The sequence below is a fragment of the Protopterus annectens genome, chromosome 1.part1 (genome assembly GCF_019279795.1).
Source record: "Protopterus annectens isolate FY-2018-M chromosome 1.part1, PAN1.0, whole genome shotgun sequence".
Classification (NCBI taxonomy): domain Eukaryota; kingdom Metazoa; phylum Chordata; order Ceratodontiformes; family Protopteridae; genus Protopterus; species Protopterus annectens.
This window is the reverse complement of record NC_056726.1, coordinates 1,271,832,366-1,271,851,736: the sequence shown is the minus strand read 5'-3', so window position 1 is coordinate 1,271,851,736 and position 19,371 is coordinate 1,271,832,366. Positions and strand designations below refer to the sequence as shown.

Sequence of the window (19,371 nt, the reverse complement as noted above, 5' to 3'; positions counted from 1 at the left end):
TGTCAGAAAGGCTGTTACAGTAAATGTTTGCTTTGTGTACAAAAAAATGCATTCTTATATTTCTCATGAACTGTCCACCATAAGTGCACCGAATTTTTCAGGGATGGGGGGAGGGGAGTAAATCAGAACCTTTGATCTGACTACAAGAATTACTCAGTCATACAGCACTTTAGAGAAAGCTGACAAAATTAAACACAAATCTATAAGACATACCTAATAAAGAGTTCCACTGGAAAGTTAAAAATTAAAATATCAGCTTTGGCCATTTTAATTAATATACTTGATTATTAAACACAAATCTATAAGACATACCTAATAAAGAGGAGTTCCACTGGAAAGTAACCAATTAAAATATCAGCATTGGCCATTTTAATTAATATAATTGATTATAAGAAAATCGCTGTACTAACTACAAGATTGCACATGCACTGGAAAGTGACAGTCAGTCCTCTTTCCCCGGAGGGTGTGTGACACTGGGGGTGGAGTAATTAAGTAGGTGGGCTTGGCATTTTTGTCTTGTGTCATACAAGCTGAGATTGTAAATATTATGGTTATTGTTCTGACCATTTAAATGTTAAAGTTTTAACTGCAGAGTTTCTGAAGCAGAAGCCCTTAAAATCTTATATCTTTAACATTTTGAGTTCTACTACCACTCGTATATCTTCTTCTTCTACTTTCAGCTTTTCCCAGTTAGGGGTCTCCACAGCGGATCATCTGTCCGCTCATGATTGGCAGTGGAGTTTTACAGTGTTGAGTTGCCAGCTCGGCACCCAATCTTCCACAGAAGGAACACACACGCTCACGCCTAGGGCCAATTTAGAGTGTCCAATCCACCTACAGCATGTCTTTGGGATGTGGGAGGAAACTGGAGCACCCAGAGAAAATCCACGTGACCACAGGGAGAACACATGCAGACTCCGCACAGAAGGCACCCCAGCCGAGGATTGAACCAGAGAACCTCTTGCTGTGAGGCGGCAACGCTAACCACAGCACCACCATGGCTGCCCCACTGCCAGTCATATATCAATGTTGTAATTTTTCTACTGTAAAAAAAAATATACATTTATGGCACCAGAAAGAAGGCTGTATGCAGCTAGGCTTACATGTGACATTGGTTCATACGTGTTTAGTAGGCTAATGACCACAAGGGCCTTTTTACGCATAGCCATGCATCCCAAATCTCTGAGAAGTTCTGGTACCCTTGCTAAGTGTAAGCAGGGGCTTGGAAAATGAAACATTTACATGCAGGGGCTTGGGAGATGAACCATTTATAGGCTGCCTGTGTTCATTAGAGACACAGGCACCAAACCAGGCTTGAATTTCCTGTTCCCCATCGAATTTACCAAGTTACACTTGAAATGGGTTAGGGAGGAACTCTGCTTCACATGGATGGGGAGCCTGTTCCAGAGATGGGGTAGTCTCTGGGATGCATACCTGTCTCTCCAGCAGGTCCTACTTATATCACAGGCAAGGTTTAAATCTTTAGAATGGGTAATTCACATGCTGTTTGTTTTGCGGATATGCAGAAGGTTCATTAGAGTGGGGTCTGACAATGCCTTGTAGGTCAGGCATAGATCTTCCCTCAACAGCCTGTAGGAGACAGAATACAGGGATAGAGCCCTGAGATGGTCTTCATAGTGCATGTTACTTATGCCCTGTATTATTTTAGTGAGGAACCTCTGTGGATGTTCCAATTGTTGGATATGCCTAGTTAGGTACATACCAAAGGGGGCATTGTACTTAATCACAGGTCTGATGCACGTCGAATACAGCTGAACCATAAATTTTTTTGGACCTAGATGCCATCCGTTTGTTTATAAGTTGCACAACATAGAATGATTTCTTCACTACTGTAGACACATGATGGTCAAAAGCTAGATTACTTTCTGTGTGTGTTCCCAGGTCCCTGACTACTGCATCAACTCTTAGGGATGTGTTGTCAATATGATAGTTACCAGGAGTGGAGGACTTCCCTAGAGATATTATTATGCATTTCCTAGCATTTAGCTTTAGTCCATGACTCTAATATCAGTTGTTTGTCTGTGTCAGCCCTTCCTGGAGAACAATTGTGTCAGTGCGGATTCAATGACAGCTCCTAATTTGCAATCATCTGCAAATTTAGTCATCTAGAGGCCATTGACACTGGCCTTGACTTCAGAGAAGTAAATGCCAAAAAGAAGTGGTCCCAAGACCGATCTCTGAGGGATTCCGCTTCTGACTGGCCTCTTTGTAGAGGTGGCCTCCCAATTCGAACTTCCTGGGGTCATGTCTGTGAGCCAGTTTGCTATCCATCAGGTGAGTATAAGGGTTTGTACATAACCTCTTGAGTTTGTCAACAATGCCCGAGTGGGGTATTATGTCAAATATCTTGCCAGGTCAAGGTAGGCAGTGTGAACTATTTTGCCCTCATCCATTGCTTTCGTGACTTTCTCAAAGTCCACCAGGTTCAGTAGGCATGACCTGCCCTTGACTAAATCAAATTTGTTTGGGTTCAGTGTCTGCAGGTTTAATATGTTATTATTGATAATTTCCACGATACCTCTTCACATGGCTTTACATACAAGACTAGTGTGACTTATCGGTCTGTAGTATCCAGGGTCTGTAGATGGCCTGCCTTTGTGCAGAAGGATGACTGTTGTTCTCCATTCATGAGGCACAAAGCCTGTTTGGAGGCTACAGTTAAACAGCGATCTCAGAGGGCCTGATAGGTCATGTTTCATGCTATTTAGTAAGCATCCTGGGATACTGTCTGGGCCCGTTGATGCAGTGTTCTTGGCCTTCACAAGAGCATTAAAAACTTGTTCCCCAGTGATAGCAGGGGGAGTTATATTTGATGGTATTTCCTGAAGGAAGGTTGAAGGGAAGCCAGTAGGTTTGCTATATCCTCTGCATCAGTATAGGTGGCTCCATTTGCAATGAATTCTGCACACAATTTTGTATTGCCTTTGAGGCTGCAAAATAGCTAAAATACCTTGTGGTTGTCCTTGGCCTGGGAGGCCAAATTTTCCTCAGATTTGGGTTTGGTAGACTTTATTTGTCCTCTGAGTTGTTTGTTTAGTTTGATGAGAGTGCTTTTATCCTTCTGGGTGCTGCACTACTAATTTTTGCCAAGATTTTATTCATTCTGCAATGCAGCTTACTGATTTTGTGATTCTACCAGGATGGTTATTTAGTTTTGTACTTCCTCCTGGTGGTGCAGCTGCCTCTATGCAGCTACTAACATGCTTGCATAGGGTTTCTGTGAACAGTTCAGTATTTTCAGACTTCAGCTTTTGTCATGGTTAACTATATGATCAAATGAAAATTGTGCTTAATACTTACAGTGTGTCCTTTAGATGGGTGTTCTCAGACAAGATACCCTCCAAGTTACAAGCAGCACCTGAAACAGAGAGACATATATTTAACAATTCTGATGGATTTTGTTTTAAGACTTACACAGACATTTAGTGTTTACGTTTAGCATGGTAAATCTAGAAATGAACTAAATGAAAAAGGCAAGGGGAAATAAGGTTTACAAGACTGCATATTCAATATAACTATATGTGTTGGCTATACGTGGTCTTAGAATATGTTCAAAGCCTATGAATGAAGACCTGAACTTGTAATAAAGTTTCTCTACTGTTAGATTCATGTTAAGTTAATCTATTATGTCCATATGACCATAATCATAGCACAGGAACCATTACAAGAGATGTCACTGTTACAGCTTAATAAATATCTAACAGCATGGCAGAGAATACAGAAGAAAAGTAGATGCTATACTTCTTTACATTTTGTTTGTGAAATCTTTTGTATTTCACTCAGGCTGTGTCTGAAATTGGTTAATAATGATCAATGCAACTACCGTAGTAAATAAATAAAAATAAATGTATTCTCACTGGTTAATACACTGTGTAGATGAGATGTATGTCAGTATGGTTCATGAAATATAAACCAATAAATTACTTAGTGAAAACTACATTTTTATAATTACCTGGACCATATAAAGTCAAGAAAAAAAACACAGACATATTCTGTCACCAGTCACAACATTAAAATGAACATAACATTTAAAACCGCAAAATCCTTGAAAGGTAAGACACCTTTGATCATTATAAGTAAAAAACTAAGAGCTCTCATAAAATCATCCAAGGCAAATTTTGAGAGAAAAATCGCCAAGGACTCTAAAGAGAATCATAAGGCCTTCTTTAGCTATGTTAGAAACTTAGGAGGAAACTCCCAGATATGCTCAGAATTAGTTCAAAATGATGTAAAAATTACTGAACCTACACACATTGCCAACATACTGGCTGACAGGTTCAGTGCAAACTTCTCCCACCCCCCAAAAGGAGAAATATCTATTCCAGAGGAATGTAGACCCCCAAACATCTCCAACGCCCAGGTGAGAACTGCCCTCACTAAGGCAAAAACACAGCATCCATGGGACGGATGGTGTCCCCGGCTGTGTGCTTCACGAACTCAATGAGGAATTAAACCCACAGTTAGGACAGCTGTTTAATCTTAGCCTCACCTCAGGATACGTACCCAAGGAGTGGCGCATGGCGACTGTGGTCCCACTTCATAAGGGCGGTGCCTCCACAGACCCTGGAAATTACCGCCCCATTAGCTTGACAAGCCTTATCTGCAAAGCCATGGAGAGGATCATAATGGAACTCATAAATAAAGACATAGGGAACTTGCAGACTTTGGATCCAACCCAGTTTGGCTTTGTCAAAGGCAGATCCTGCCTCTTAAACTTGGTTGACTTTTTCGAGACAGTCACCAAGGCCATTGATGAGGAAAGGCAGTCCATACAGCCTACCTCGACCTGGCAAAGGCCTTGACACAATACCCCACTCAGGTATCATCGAAAAACTCATCAGCTTGAATGTAAACCCATACATCACAAGATGGGTTGCAAACTGGCTAAGTGACAGAACCCACAGGGTCAGAGCTGCTGGAGCCATGTCAGACTCAAAGCCTGTCACAAGTGGTGTCCCACAGGGCTCAGTCCTGGGTCCACTCTTGTTCGGCATCTACTTTTCTGAAGTACAAGCAAACACAGGGGGGTTATGGCTGACAAAGTTTGCAGATGACTGCAAACTGGGCGCCATAGTCGAAAACACATCTGACACAGACATCCTCCAGAAGGGCCTCACAGAAATGGATAACTGGGTGCCAGAGCCATGGCCTGAAGTTAAACGCCAAAAAATGCATAGTCATACCCTTCGGGAAAAACAAGGTTACCCCTAGCTACCATATAGGTGGCAATCCACTGAGCACAGAAAAAGTCATCAGGGATCTGGGGACCCAGGTTGACAGTAGCCTTTCGTTTGACACTCATGTTGCTAAAGTAGTTAGGAAAACCTTCTATATCGCCCACCTGATCATGAAGGGATTCACATCTAGATCAAGGGAGGTCATCGCCCCCCTGTACTCATCACTCATTAGACCTATGATTGAGTACAATGCGCCGTTCGAATGTATCTGACCAGACACCTGCTGCAGCTTGAAAGGCCCCAAAAGTTCCTCACCAAAAGGATAAAGGGTCTCAAAAATATGTCTTATGCTGCCCGACTGAAAGAACTCCAGCTCTATTCAGTCTCATACCGCTTGCTCAGAGGTGACTTGTGCCTGACATATAAGGCCATGTCAAACCCAGATTTGATGAATATGCTTCACCTCAAAAAATCTAGATCCCTCAGAACCACAAGGGCGGAGACTTAAACCTTGACACGGTTATAAATAGAACGTGCTGGAGGGACAGATTCATCACCCAGAGACTCCTATGCTGTGGAACAAAATCCCAGTACATGTGAGGCAGAGCACCTCTCTGGCCTTGTTCAAGAGGAATCTTGACCAATGGATGGGAGATTGCAGATATACCCCAGGGATTACTTCAGTGTCACTGCTTGACAGAGGCACAGCAAAATGATAGGCATAGTTTTTATTCAAACTAAAGGGGTGGCGAAAGCCACATAACTATGGGCTAGGCTTATAAATGCCCTTGGGCAGATAGCCTAGTATGAACCTATGAACCTATGAACCTATAAAGAAATAATATAAAGGAGTATTTTGTAGGATATTAGCAGAGCGCATTAAAACAACAAGAGGCATTTTAAGTCTGAGCACATTAACACCACCTTGCACAAGGTACAGCATAAAACGATGTCATAAATATTTACAGTAAACTAATCTGCTGTACTGAATGACCTAGGGTCATGCAGCAGTAACAAAGATTGAGTTTTCACTGGATGATACCTTAAACCTCCTGTAATAGAGGCCCATGGGACATATGTAAATGACCTCTTAAGGACATCAAGTATTTCAGCAATATGTATGAATGCCCATGTCTGAATGTCCATGACTTTTTACTTTTTCTTTTTAAGCCTGTGGATACATTCAGGCTAATAAAGTCAAACCCATTAGCTGTGGACATGCTTGTTTCATCCTTATGACCTCATCAGCATAGCACAAGTGGACTGTTTGTCTATACTTTGGAAACACAGTGTCTTTACACCCAGCTGTTGTCTATAACTATTAAGGTGTCTGCAAAACATCCCAATTAACATCCAAGCCAGAAGGTAAAAAGGTCACACAGACAAACCAGTTAGTAAAAACTACAAGAAAAACCTAGCCAAGCTAGAGTTTTCGTTGTGTGGTAATTGGATGTTTTGCAAATACCTTAATGGTTATGGACGTCAGCTGGGTGTAAAGACCCTGTGTTTCTAAAGTATAACCAAACAGTCCACTGACATTGTGCTGATGAGGTCATATGAAGGCCGAAGCATGCATGTCCACAGCTAGTGGAGGATGGCTTTATTGGCCTGAATGTATCTACAAAGACTTTAAAAGAAAAATTAAAAAAAAACTCATGGACATTCAGAAGCCATATAGCTGAAACACTTGATGTCCTTAAGAGGTCATTTGCAAATATCCCATGGGCTTCTATTGCAGGAGGTTTAATGTATCACACAGTGAAAACTCTAGCTTGTTTATTTTTTTCCTCTTGTTTTTACTAATCAGTTTGCCTGTGTGACCATTTTACTTTTTGGTTTGGCAGTAACAAAGATGCAATACCACAATCACTGCCTTTGTAGTCCAAAGGAAAGGGAGAAGATAATTTATAATAAAAATCATTTGAAAAAAGGTTAAAGAGATATAAAGATATTAAAGGTACAATGTCTTTTGTATTCAAATTAATGAGAATATAGAAGGTAAGTGGGAAAGCACTGGATAGCTTCACACTATGCCAAACTATAGGATAAGATGTGCCTTTACTGAAAAACAATTATTAATATACACTGGGCAAGTTCAGATGTGGCTGTCACTCATTTTACTCAGCTGCAGACCATTTTCAAAGAGAATGAAGACAGTTAAGAAAGTTGCATTTAACTTGCAACATGTTTGGCAAATAAGGTCATTTAATTTGTTTCACAGGCAAGTGGACAGGACTGCAAGGGTCATTTTCACTCACAAACACGTTATATAGCCAAACCACAAAATAATGGGTATAACTAACAACATATAGAAAATGTCTGCTGAGCGCACACACCGTTACAAACTTAAATACTTCAGAATAGAAAACCAACTTAAAATGACTTAATTAGCTGTGTCCGGCATATTTACAGGCATGAGTGCCTTTTGCACTTTACCACATCAAATAAGCAATATAAAAAGATATTTTAGCAAAATTCCTTAAAATGAAACAGACCACAAAGAATCTACGAATCGTACTTATCCAGATCTTCATCTTACTTCAGTATGCAGGTAAGCTTTCAGGATACAGATAAATTGGATTAAGAATATGCTTTTAGTTCTACCTTGTACAGTATTATATACATGGACCATGTCATAGCAACACTCATAAATGCAAACATAGGCAATGTAACTGATTTAGATTCCAATCTGTTCAGTTTTGTGAAGGGCAGGTTCCCTCTCCTCAGCCTAATACATTTCTTTTAAAAGTTTACAGATGCTGTGGACAATGGTCACTCGGAGCATACTGGCTAAGGCTTTTGACACTTTACACTTGATAGTATTGTTTATAAATGAGATAAACTTACTGTAACTCCACCACCACCACCACCAACATTGTGCACAGGATTGCAAACTGGCTATCCAACAGTTTCAAAGTTGTGAAAGCTGTTGGTATCCTTTCTGAATGTAAAATTACAACTAGTTGGTTTCAACAAGCTAGGGTCTCTGCTCTTAAGCCTTTATCTTACATACATCTAAGAGAATACCTCAGATGTGTCATTGGTCAAGTTTGGTGAGGAGCCCAGGCTGGACATCATTACCTGCTCATCCACTAAGCAGCTCCAGCAAGGACTGGAATATGCACATGCCTGGTGCATTGAAAACAGTTTTGAGCTAAATGCAAAAAAAAAAGCTGCAACACAGCAGTGTTCATAAAAAAAAAAGCCATTCTCACTTCCTAGTTTTTAAATGATTTTCCACTACAGACAGAGTGTCAAAAGAGACCCACGTACTTATGGACAAATATCTTTCATTTGATCATCATGGTTCCATCATAGTCATGAAATCCTTTTATCTGGTCCATTTAACCTCCAAGAAAATATCCCCCAGATCCAAGGAAATAGTTATACCACTGTATTCTTCCTTTATCAGATCTAACACAGAATATAATGCCCCCTTTAATATGAACAAATACAAGCATACCACACAACTGGAAAGGCCACAAAGATTTCTAACCAAGAAATTTAAAGCTCTTAAATCCCTCAGCTATCCAGACAGAATGGTATGACACTTCTCATACTCTGTACTCTGCTGGCTTCTCTGAACTGAACTACGTCTTGCTTTTCCAGCCATGAAAGACTCGATCCTGTCTGACCTCCTGTTTTCTCTTAAAACCAGTAATTCTACAATTGCCAGCACTAGGGACCTAAATCTACACTACCAAATAAAACTCACTGAAGGGATAAGTTCCTAACTCAATGTTTTTCCAACTTAGACAATATGTTACCACTGGAGTTCAAAGTACTACCGTGACTATCTTTAAGGCTAGTCCTGATGACTGGACTGTAAGACATAGATTTATGCCAAGGCTATAGTGAATGGCCCCACTCTATTTGGTAGGTAAGCACTATTAGATGCTTAAAAAGGGTGATGAAAATTGAAGTACATCTTTTTAAAGGTGTAGAGGGCTAGGCATCTTATAGTCCTCATAACTTTTTGCATAAAACTGTTTCTATGATTCTATAAGGTGGGCCTAAATATATACAAATATCTTTATGCAGACAGGATAGGGAGTAGTTTGGAATGGTTGAGAAATATTTCTGATGCTTCTGATTACAAGGTTTAGGTGAAGGGCCTTGTCTTCAGTGCCTTCTCTATGGCTGGACATGGCTCAAGTATAACCTGAAAATTAATGTGCTGTAAACATAACACTCATTTGGGTAACAGAAAGGCATCTGGCTTTGTTATTTAGTATAATGCAACAGTCCTCCCATATAGAAATGGCACACATGCTTCTACATATGTATTATCATTATTATTATTATTATTATTATATTATTATTATGTGCAGTTTTAAATTTACACATTACCTTATCTGTGAAAGTGACAACTCTTTTTAAGTGTAGCCAAACTGCAGACGTGCTGTACAACATACATCCCAAATGTAAATAATCACAACATTTTCCCATCCCCCAAAGTAGCTTGTGCTGAAATGGTTGGCTTTGTGCATTTACAGCTGTGAGTAGAGCAACACTATGTTAAACTAAGTTTTGGAGGTGAAACTGGAATTATAACACTCACCACACAAATAAAGTTTACTGTTTTCAAACACTGCATAGCTCATGTAATGGGACTATTGCATCACTTCATGTACTATTTTGAGGCAGCAAGCTTTATGCAGTTGGTGTACTTATGGAATGACACCTGTATGTGAAGCATTGTATGATAATCATCTTTTAAATATGCTGTTTTTTTTTTTTTTTTTTTTTTTTAGATATAACAAGTTTATATCATGGTACATTTTTTTCTAGTAGTCAGTATAAACACATTATGGCAGCAGGTAGCACATTCACAAAGTCTGTGTTAAAATCCTGAAGATAGTTTGTATGCTACATGTACTCAGATGGGAAGAAAGACATTTGATTTTGAGAGCTTGTGTGTTTAGAAGTACAGCTTGCAATTAGAAAAATGATCTAGCTGCATGACAATTTACCAAAAAACTGGAAATTTGAGACCAAATCACTGAAGGTGATGAACTACATTAGCTAACAGGTTGGAGGGGGCATATCAATAAAGCTTCTGCTGTATGCAGACAATATGACATTACAAGCAGACTCTGAACAGGGAATTCAGCAAACGATAGGGGGTGCAATTCTAAACTGAAAAGCACGTGGGATGAAACAGAGTACAGACAAGACAGTTGTCATAGCAGCAAATGGGGAAAATCAAAAGAAACTGAAAACTGAGATAGAAGGGAAAACAGTGGAAGAGGTAAACAGCTTCAAATGTTTGGAAGGGGTGGTCAAGGGGAAAGGTCTGAATGAAGAGATAACATCTAGAATCCGACGGGCAGCAGCCAGCTGGCACATAATCTAAGGGGTAATATGTGACAGAAGAATGCCATAGAAGCTGAAATGTGCGGTGTACCAAACAGTGGTGCAATTAGTACTTCTATATAGTACAGAAAATTGGGCAAGGTGATGAAGATGATGTGTCTGAGTCGGGTGGTGGGATGCAAACCTACAAAGAAATAACATCACAGCAGAAACCACTGTAGCTCCAAATGCAGAGAAGTTCAAAGAGAACCAGTTACAGTGGTTTTGGTATTTGCACAAAAGCAGAAGACGGCTTGGTGAAAAAGATTTAGGAGAGAAAGGAAAATGGCAAAAGAAAACAAGGACATCCAGCCAAGAGATGGATGTACTGTAGCAGAGAAGCCCTGCAACAGAAAGGCATGACAACTGAGGAAGGTAGGAGAGTGGCATTGAACTGACAAAGGTGGTAACAGTTGATGAGAGAACTATGACCTCACACACAAAATGAGGAAAAGGGGGGGGGGGGTTGTTGATGATAGTGATGATGAGGGAAACTTCAAATAAATTGATTTTCTAATCAGATGAGCTGCCTGAAGGAGTACAGTGTAGCATGTTACTGGGGAAAAAGCCTTGAAGGTACTTAGTAATGTTATTGTTCAACAACAATAGAAAGGGAAACTAACAGCAGTTAAAGAACTGTTCAAGAATTACCATCAGAAAAGAAAGACTTACTTTTTATTTTTATTTGTTGTTGTTTACACAGTCCTAGAGAGGTCCACATGCTAATGAGCTGTAAAAAAATGAGCCAAAAATTGTGAATTTGGTGTTTGTTGGACAAGTTATTAAAAATGATTGCATGTTAAGCAGTATGACGTATACCATGTGATCAAGCATGAGGCATGCTACTGACAGAACAAGTGAAATTTCAGTCACACATGTAAAAGAATTAACTACGGAAATGTATGTGCACAAACAAAACAGGTCACATAAAAAGAAAATAGAGGATTAAAAGAGAATGCAATATAACAGTAACTGTGATAAGAAAGGAAGCCAAGGGGTAGTCAAGTATTATGGTGCACACACCATTCAAGCATTCTATACTGGGTGTGATTAAAAATGCAACTGAAACCCATGTCTTCTGTATAATCAGTTTGCATAAATGAATAAAGGAAAAACTAAAGAAATGAAGATTGACAGAGTCGTGGCAATCAGATTCCAGGATAAAGATATGCCCATATTCATAATTGCAGCCTATATGCCAGAGCAGTGTTGTGATAGTCAGGAAAAGAGTGCATACAGGCAGCAGCTACTAGACCTAATAGATGAGGTAGGAGAACATGAGTTGTTGTTGTTAATGGTAACTTAAATGCACATATAAGGACAGAAAGAACAGGATATGAGGACTGTCTGGGTCCACATGGGTGGGTCAATAGGAATAAAGAAGAAGAAATCTTTCTAGACTTCTTTCTGGCAAATGGCTTGATGGTGGTCAACACATGGCTCAGCAAGAGAGATAGTCACAAGATCAAATACAGGAGTGCCCAACATTGAACTCGGGGAGACTTCCTCCTGGTAAGTAAAAGGCACTGGGGTAGAATCAGATATTGCAAAATCATCCCCCATGTCAGCCCATAGCATAAACCACTGGTTGCCACAATCAGCTGCAAGAAGTGTTCAGAGAAGGCTCTAAGGTCAACAGAGACTAAGCTGAAGACCTGGATGTTGAGTGAAATACTCAGGGCTCTAGCACCTGAAAAAGAAGAGGAAATATGTGGAGATGAAGAAGGCTGGCAGCACTTCAAAACAGCATGTGTAAGGAAATTAGAACAGATATGTGCCCGAGCCAGGTATGAAAATAAGGTACCCAGAAAAACGACAAAGAAACTTGAGAAAATGAAACAAAACACAGGCTCCGATCTAACTTGAACCACTCACTGTAGTTTATTGTAAAGCGCTTTTTGTCAACACTAATGGAAAACTTCTTCAGGTCTGAAGAAGTTTTCCATTAGTGTTGCCGAACAGCGCTTTACAATAAACTGCAGTGAGTGGTTCAAGTTAGATCGGAGCCTGTGTTTTGTTTCATGAAAATAAGGTATGTTAGGAACCTGGTGGTGGAATGTTAAAATCCAGGAAGTTGTCCTAAGAAAGAAGGCCTGTAGAAAAAAGTGGGAGATAGAGAGACTAGCTAATAAGGAATAATGACTGGCTACCATAGAGGCTAATAAAGCAGTTGCAATAGCAAAGAATAAGGCATCAGGGGCACTTTACCAGCTTCTAGAAAGTGATTTGGTAAACAGCACAAAGAAACCCTATCTGGTTGCAAAGCAAAAACCAAAAGATAAAGAAGACAGTCATCGGACACCATTCATAAGGGATGCAACAAGAAACATGCTCACCAGTGCACAGGACATCAAAGGCAGATGGGGTACTTCCATTAGCTTCTGAATGAAAAAATCTCACAGAAGCTCTATTGCCCCAGACACAGCTTACCCTAGAAGAAGTTAGAATAGCACTAAAGAAAAATAAGTCATGGAAAACAGCAGGCTAAGATGCAGTCACAGCAAATATGATCAAGATGTTGGGTAGGTTAGGGGCGAAATGGCTCCTGAGGGTACTCATAGCAATATGGAGAGAAAGGCATATCCTAGATGACTGGAGAATAAGCACATTAATATTAGTGCCAATGTACAAGAACAAAGGAGAGCTTCACAAGTAAGGGCAGTATACAGGTATTAAACTCCTGCTCAACTGCATGAAAGTTCTGGAGGGGTGACTGATAAATGAATATGCATAGTAGTAGAAAGTAAGATAGGAAATGAAATGTTTGGATTCAGATCAGGCTGTAAAATAACCAACCCGATATCTGCAGTGAGAAATATAGATGAAAAGAAGCTAGAAATTAGGAGATAGTCCAACTGGGCATTCCTAGACTTGAAGAAAGCATATAAAAGAGCCCCATTAAAGCTGATTTGGGCAGTCCCATTGATTGTTCAAAGTCCCAGAAACCCTGGCAGAATTAGTGCAGGCTATGTACAAAGACCCAATGACATACATATAAACAATATTCAGACTCACAAATGGGTTCCCAGTGGGTGTGGATGTGCATCAGATTTCAGCTCTGAGCCCACTGCTCTTCATACTGGTGTGGACTATATTAGTAAACAAGCTGGAAGGGACAGATCAACAAAGATGATGTATGCAGATGATGTGGTATTACGGGCAGACTCTGAACAGGATCTTCAGTAAAGGAAGGGGGAATGGAATGCAAAACTCAAGACACACAGGATAAAACTGATAAAACAGTTGTAATAGCAGCAAATATGAGAACTGAGATAGAAGGGAAACTAGTGGAATAAGTTAACAGAGTCAGGAACCTGACAGGGGTGGCTGAAGAGAGAGAGAAGTCTAAATGAGTAGGTCAAAACTAGAAATCAGAGGGGCTGCAGCCAACTGGCACAGAATGCCAGGGGTAGCATATCATAGAAAAACGCCAAATAACCTGAAAGCAAGGTGTACAAAGCAGTGATGGGACCAGTGTGGTACAGAAACCAGGACAGTATAGGCTCAGCAACTGAGAAAGCTAGAGGTGATGGAGATGAAGGGTGTGAAATGATTGGTAAAATGCACATTATGGTACATCTGAAGAAATGGGGACATCACAGCAGAAGCCCATGTAACACCAATTGCAGGAAAAGGTCAAAGAGAACAGATTACGGTGGCTAGGGCACATGTGCAGAAAAGCAGAACACAATCTGGCAAAGATGATTTGGGGCAGACAGGAAGAACGCATGAGGAAACAAGGGTTTCCAGCAAAGAGATGGATGGATTGTGTGAAAGAAGACTTACGACAGTCAGGCATGACTGTTGAAGTCAGTAGGAGGGTGGCAATGAACTTAGAAATATGACTACAGTTGAACTGACACACTGACCCCATGTAAAAATGGGAAAAAGACAATTGATGAGGATAAAAATGATGCAGAAGGGGAAAAAATCTGTGTTCAAAAAGAATGTGCAAGTTTCTGAACAGCAGCATGAAAATTATATTTTTTTACTACTGCTAAATTGTAAAGAGTTAATACAGCAAAATCTGAAAATACAGCAGAAATAGTGAAATGAGTGCAAGTCAGACTGTGGCAAAAAGCTGAGGAATTAATTGGACATACATGCATTATGCAATATTTTGCCCCCAAAAAAGCTAAAATTCCATGAATACAAGTTGTGTGCACATTTTAGGATATTTAAGACATCTACCAAAGCCACTGGGTCAAACACAACTAATATAAATATAAAAATAAGTAAGAGAATCTGTTCCAAATAAGAAGAGTTAAGGAAACTAATTCAGTAAATATTCTGGACTGCTTGGTTTGAGAGAAGCTTAAAATGGTAAAACAAAATTCATTCTGTGAAACCAAAGAGGGAGTGTGTTCATGTATACATTTAGGATTAGTCAGTTAGCTCACGTACTGTACAGAGTCATAACAATGATATCTGTTCATGACCATGCGGAGCTGTTTACCAATTTAAGCAGTCTGCAGGGGAACAGCATATGTAAACTAATCCAGATACCACATAGATGATATTATTCAAGAAAAGAACCAGTAATGCTTAGGAGCAGAATAAAGCAGGAAAATAAATGAAAAGTATAGGTGTCATTAAGATGCAAGAAGGAAAGGGGGAATAGCATGGTTACTGTTGTGAAGCAAGACAGAGTGTATTACTTACAAGGGTGGCTTCACCCATGCAACTACCAGTGTATGGTTTCTGACCCTAAAACATCCTACTATTTACACACACACACACACACACACACATATATATATATATATATATATATATATATATATATATATATATATATATGGGTCTACCTGATAACACAGACACGCCAAAACACCGACAACGAAATAACCAACATGAAAAAAAATGACAAAAAAAAAAGAAAGTTCAAAAACACGAAACTTCACATGCCCGACAAACCAAAATCCTGACAATCAACAAAACAAATACCTTTCCCCGAAAACACACACACACAACACAAGCACACCAAAAACCTCTACACTAAACCTTACATACACAACTATCTATGCACTAACCTTAACCCAAACCCTAACCCTAAGGTCCGTCACTATCACACACTTACGTTACCCACACCCCAACCTTAACTCACTTAATCCGCCCCTAACCCTTAACTCTGTCACTATCGCACACTTACCTTACCTGCACCCTAACTCTAACTCACTTAATCCGTCCCTAACCCTCAAGTCAATCACTATCGCACACTTACCTTACCCGCACCCTAACCCTAACTGACTTAACCTGCCCATAAAGCTAAAGCCTGTCGTTATTGCACACTTACCTGACCCGCACCCTACCCTAACATCCGTCACTATCACACACTTACCTTACCCACAACCTGACCCTAACGTCCATCCCTATCGCACACTTACCTTAACATGTCGGTGTTCTCAGCGTCGGGATTCTCAGCCGTCAGTCTTCTCCGTTATCGATCTTCCGGTGTCTGTGTTCTTGTCGTCGGCGTTGTGCACCTCTGGCATTTTCAGGTAGACCTCTATATATATATATATATATATATATATATATATATATATATATATACACACACATATACATAGATATACACAGATATATATATATATATATATATATATATATACACATAAATATATATATATACACACACACACACACACATACATAGACTGCTATACCATGAAGTGGGTAATACTTCAAGATACCGCAACCATGAACTTAATATATATTTCCTTCTTTTTCACTTGTAGTTCTAAAGTTCAAAGGATTACATTTATGGTCCTCGTCCCCAATACAAAACTCAGGAATTCAGAAGGTCTAAAGCAAACAATGGACACAACATCAAGTCCATACTTACCGCAATCAAATGGACAAGTGCAGAGAACAACTTAAATAGTGAGAAATCTTATGAATACGCCAATTCAGGGACGTTTGTTAACCAGATCAGCTGTTAATGAACAGAAGCCCGAAAAGTAATTTTTCTACATTAAATGCACTGCTGCAGTCTGAGAATCAAAACGAAGAAAAGAAAATACTTCAGAAAAATTCAGAAATACTGAGACTACAGGAACTTAAGCTAGGAGATAAAAAAAATACAAAAGTCAAGAAAATATTTGCAGCTTGAATCTGAAGTAGTTGGTCAAACAACTGAACTAAGGGTCTATATTATTTATGGGAAAGGTAGAAATCTCATGTCTTCAAAAACAAACTGCAGACATTACAATAAGCATTTCTGCAGGGGACAAGCACCCAGACATCCACCCTTTTACTTTTACTACGTATACAGTCACATATCAGAAGAAAAAAGAGGAACACCCATTAAAGCTCTCAGCAGTCTTGAACAAATAAGTAGTCCTTGCACAGTTAAAAAAATGTACTTTGATATAGCATAAAGTGGAGTTCAAACAAAGAAGCTACAAGAAAGTGTACAGCAGTCTTACACAAACGATGAAAGCAGTGTGAGTAAGAAACTACATTCTGATACATCAAAAATGTCACAGGATACCTCCTCCTTGAAAAGAACCAGACACCAGGCAGGGTAAGGTTATACGTGCTTTTGTTCCCTTTATTTACATGCAATACAAACAGAACTTCATCAGATACAAAACGTTACACACTTCCCCCTGTTTTTATATACAATTCAATTGATTAATCACAATCAATTAACTTAAATGAATTAATTAGTTAAGTGTGCTCTCATTAAAAACACATTAATATGTTCTTTCTTTAAAAATATATAACTGAGTATAATACATGAATAGTTCTCCTATAAAAAACACATATAATAAACATTTCATCTGTTAAGAAAATATGTTTATAAATAACAATACACATATTAGATACTAACTTAATTGCTTCTATGTTCAACCACTTAAACCATTTTTATCTAGTCTCATCTGCCTTTAAATGAACCAAGCTCCTTAGAGAAATTCTGTCATTGATACCAGGAAAAACTGTGGGGCGGCCTTAGGCATAGGTCAACTAGGCGGCCGCCTAGGGCGCCGCTCTAACAGGGGCGCTTTTCCAGTATTTATTTAATGTAGGTAGACCAGGATGAGGGCACCGGGTGGTGTGGTAGGGGGCGCCGTGGAGCCCTTTTGCCTAGGGCACCAGTTGACCTAAGGCCACAGTCTGTGGCATTCAACAAAACCTGCCAGTGTGTTTCCCTATATTTTAAAAAACAGAGCCAATTACCCCCACTCCTGTCTACCTACCTTTTCCAATACACAGAAGAGGAATTTTTTAAAATCCTTACAGTTTATGCTGTGTCTAAATAAGGCATTTGTTTTGTCTTGTCTCTTAATTGCATAAATATGCTGGTAAATTCACTTTTTTTAACTTGTTTTCTGTTTTTTCTATATAATATGCACAGCATGACTGGCACGAGGCCACGTAGAAAACTCCTTTTGTATTACAATTATAATTCCCTGTCACTGGAATTATTCTATTGTGCCCCTCTGTCTCTATATTCCTGCATTCATAGATGTACCTACATTCCCTGCAGCCATTACATTTCCTCATATTATCTAATGGAATCCTATCTTTGTCTTTCTTCCTTTTAAATAAGTTCTTAATGTCGGGTCCTTTTCTGAAAACTATTAAAACCAAAATTTAACAAAAGAGGAACAACAGGCATTTACAGAGTTCATGAGGAACCAAGAAGTAAGAATCATGAAGCCCGATAAGGGGGGAGGGGTAGCTGTAATGGAACATTATGACTACACCACAGAATGACGAAACATTTGAATGACAGTTCCTACTTTAGTGCAGCATCAATGAATGAGGTTAACATCTTTAATGCTAAATTAGACATGATTTTGGAAGAACTCTTCCAGGAATATACCTTCAGTGAAGATGATGTGAGATACTTAAAGGTGAACAATCCCGTAATCCCAGCTTTCTTTGGGATCCCCAAAAATTAATAAATCATTAGGGGATCCACTGATGAGACCCATAGTGGCAGGAGGTGGGAGTAAAACAGAACCTTTAGCAAAAATGCTAGATTTCCATTTAAAAGGATTTTTTGAGGATAAAAAAACATGTCTTGAAGGACTCTTGGCATTTATTACAGTGTATGGCAAAGAATGATTTCAAGAAAGAAGTTATTTTCTTGATTATTGATATTAAGGACCTTTTTCTTTGTATCCCACATGAAGAAGGAATGGAATATTTCCAGGGAGCACTAAGGGAAGGAACTAGATTTTCAAGGGATGTCTTAGCTACCCTCATGGAATTGGTTCTGAAAAATAATTTTGTATGGTTTCAGGGGGAACACTTCAAGCAAACCCGAGGGGTAGCAATGGGTGCAGCAGTAGCCCCAATATTTGCTAATATCATTCTTTGATATTGGGAAGCCAATTTTGTGTTAAATTCAATGTTCAGGAAAAATATCTTTAGATATTATAGATTTTTGGACACTATTCTAATATTATGGGGGGGGGGGAATTGATGAGTCAGATGATTTTTTGAACTATATCAACGCCACTACTGATTTTTGAGCTCTACCAGTACAATTGAGAAAGAATCAGTTAATTATCTGGACATCCACCTACACAAAAATAGAAGGGATGGATGTTATGAATCATGTATATATAGAAAGCCCACCCACTCGAATAGTTATCTGCACTTTAAGAGTGACCACCCCTTTTGGCAAAAAAGAAATTTGGCAAAGTGCCAAATGATTAGAATATCAAGACTAACAACAGATGACAATAGGTTTAAAGAACAAATGGTAGAGTTAAAGGCCATGCTGGGAATAAGGGGTTACCCAACCTGTGTCCTACAGGGACAGGAGAGTTATGTAACAAGCAGGAGAGAAAATTTTTAA

General features: G+C 39.3%; 1 protein-coding gene across 1 annotated transcript in view; it reads right to left on the bottom strand.

Annotated features, from left to right (window-relative positions):
- LOC122809800 (C-Jun-amino-terminal kinase-interacting protein 3-like) overlaps positions 1–19,371 on the bottom strand; it is a 1,405,059-nt gene that overhangs the window by 719,993 nt on the left and 665,695 nt on the right. Inside the window, exon 9 of the mRNA XM_044081538.1 lies at positions 3,322–3,379. Coding sequence (XP_043937473.1) covers positions 3,322–3,379 — 58 coding nt within the window. The remainder of the gene's footprint in view (positions 1–3,321; positions 3,380–19,371) is intronic.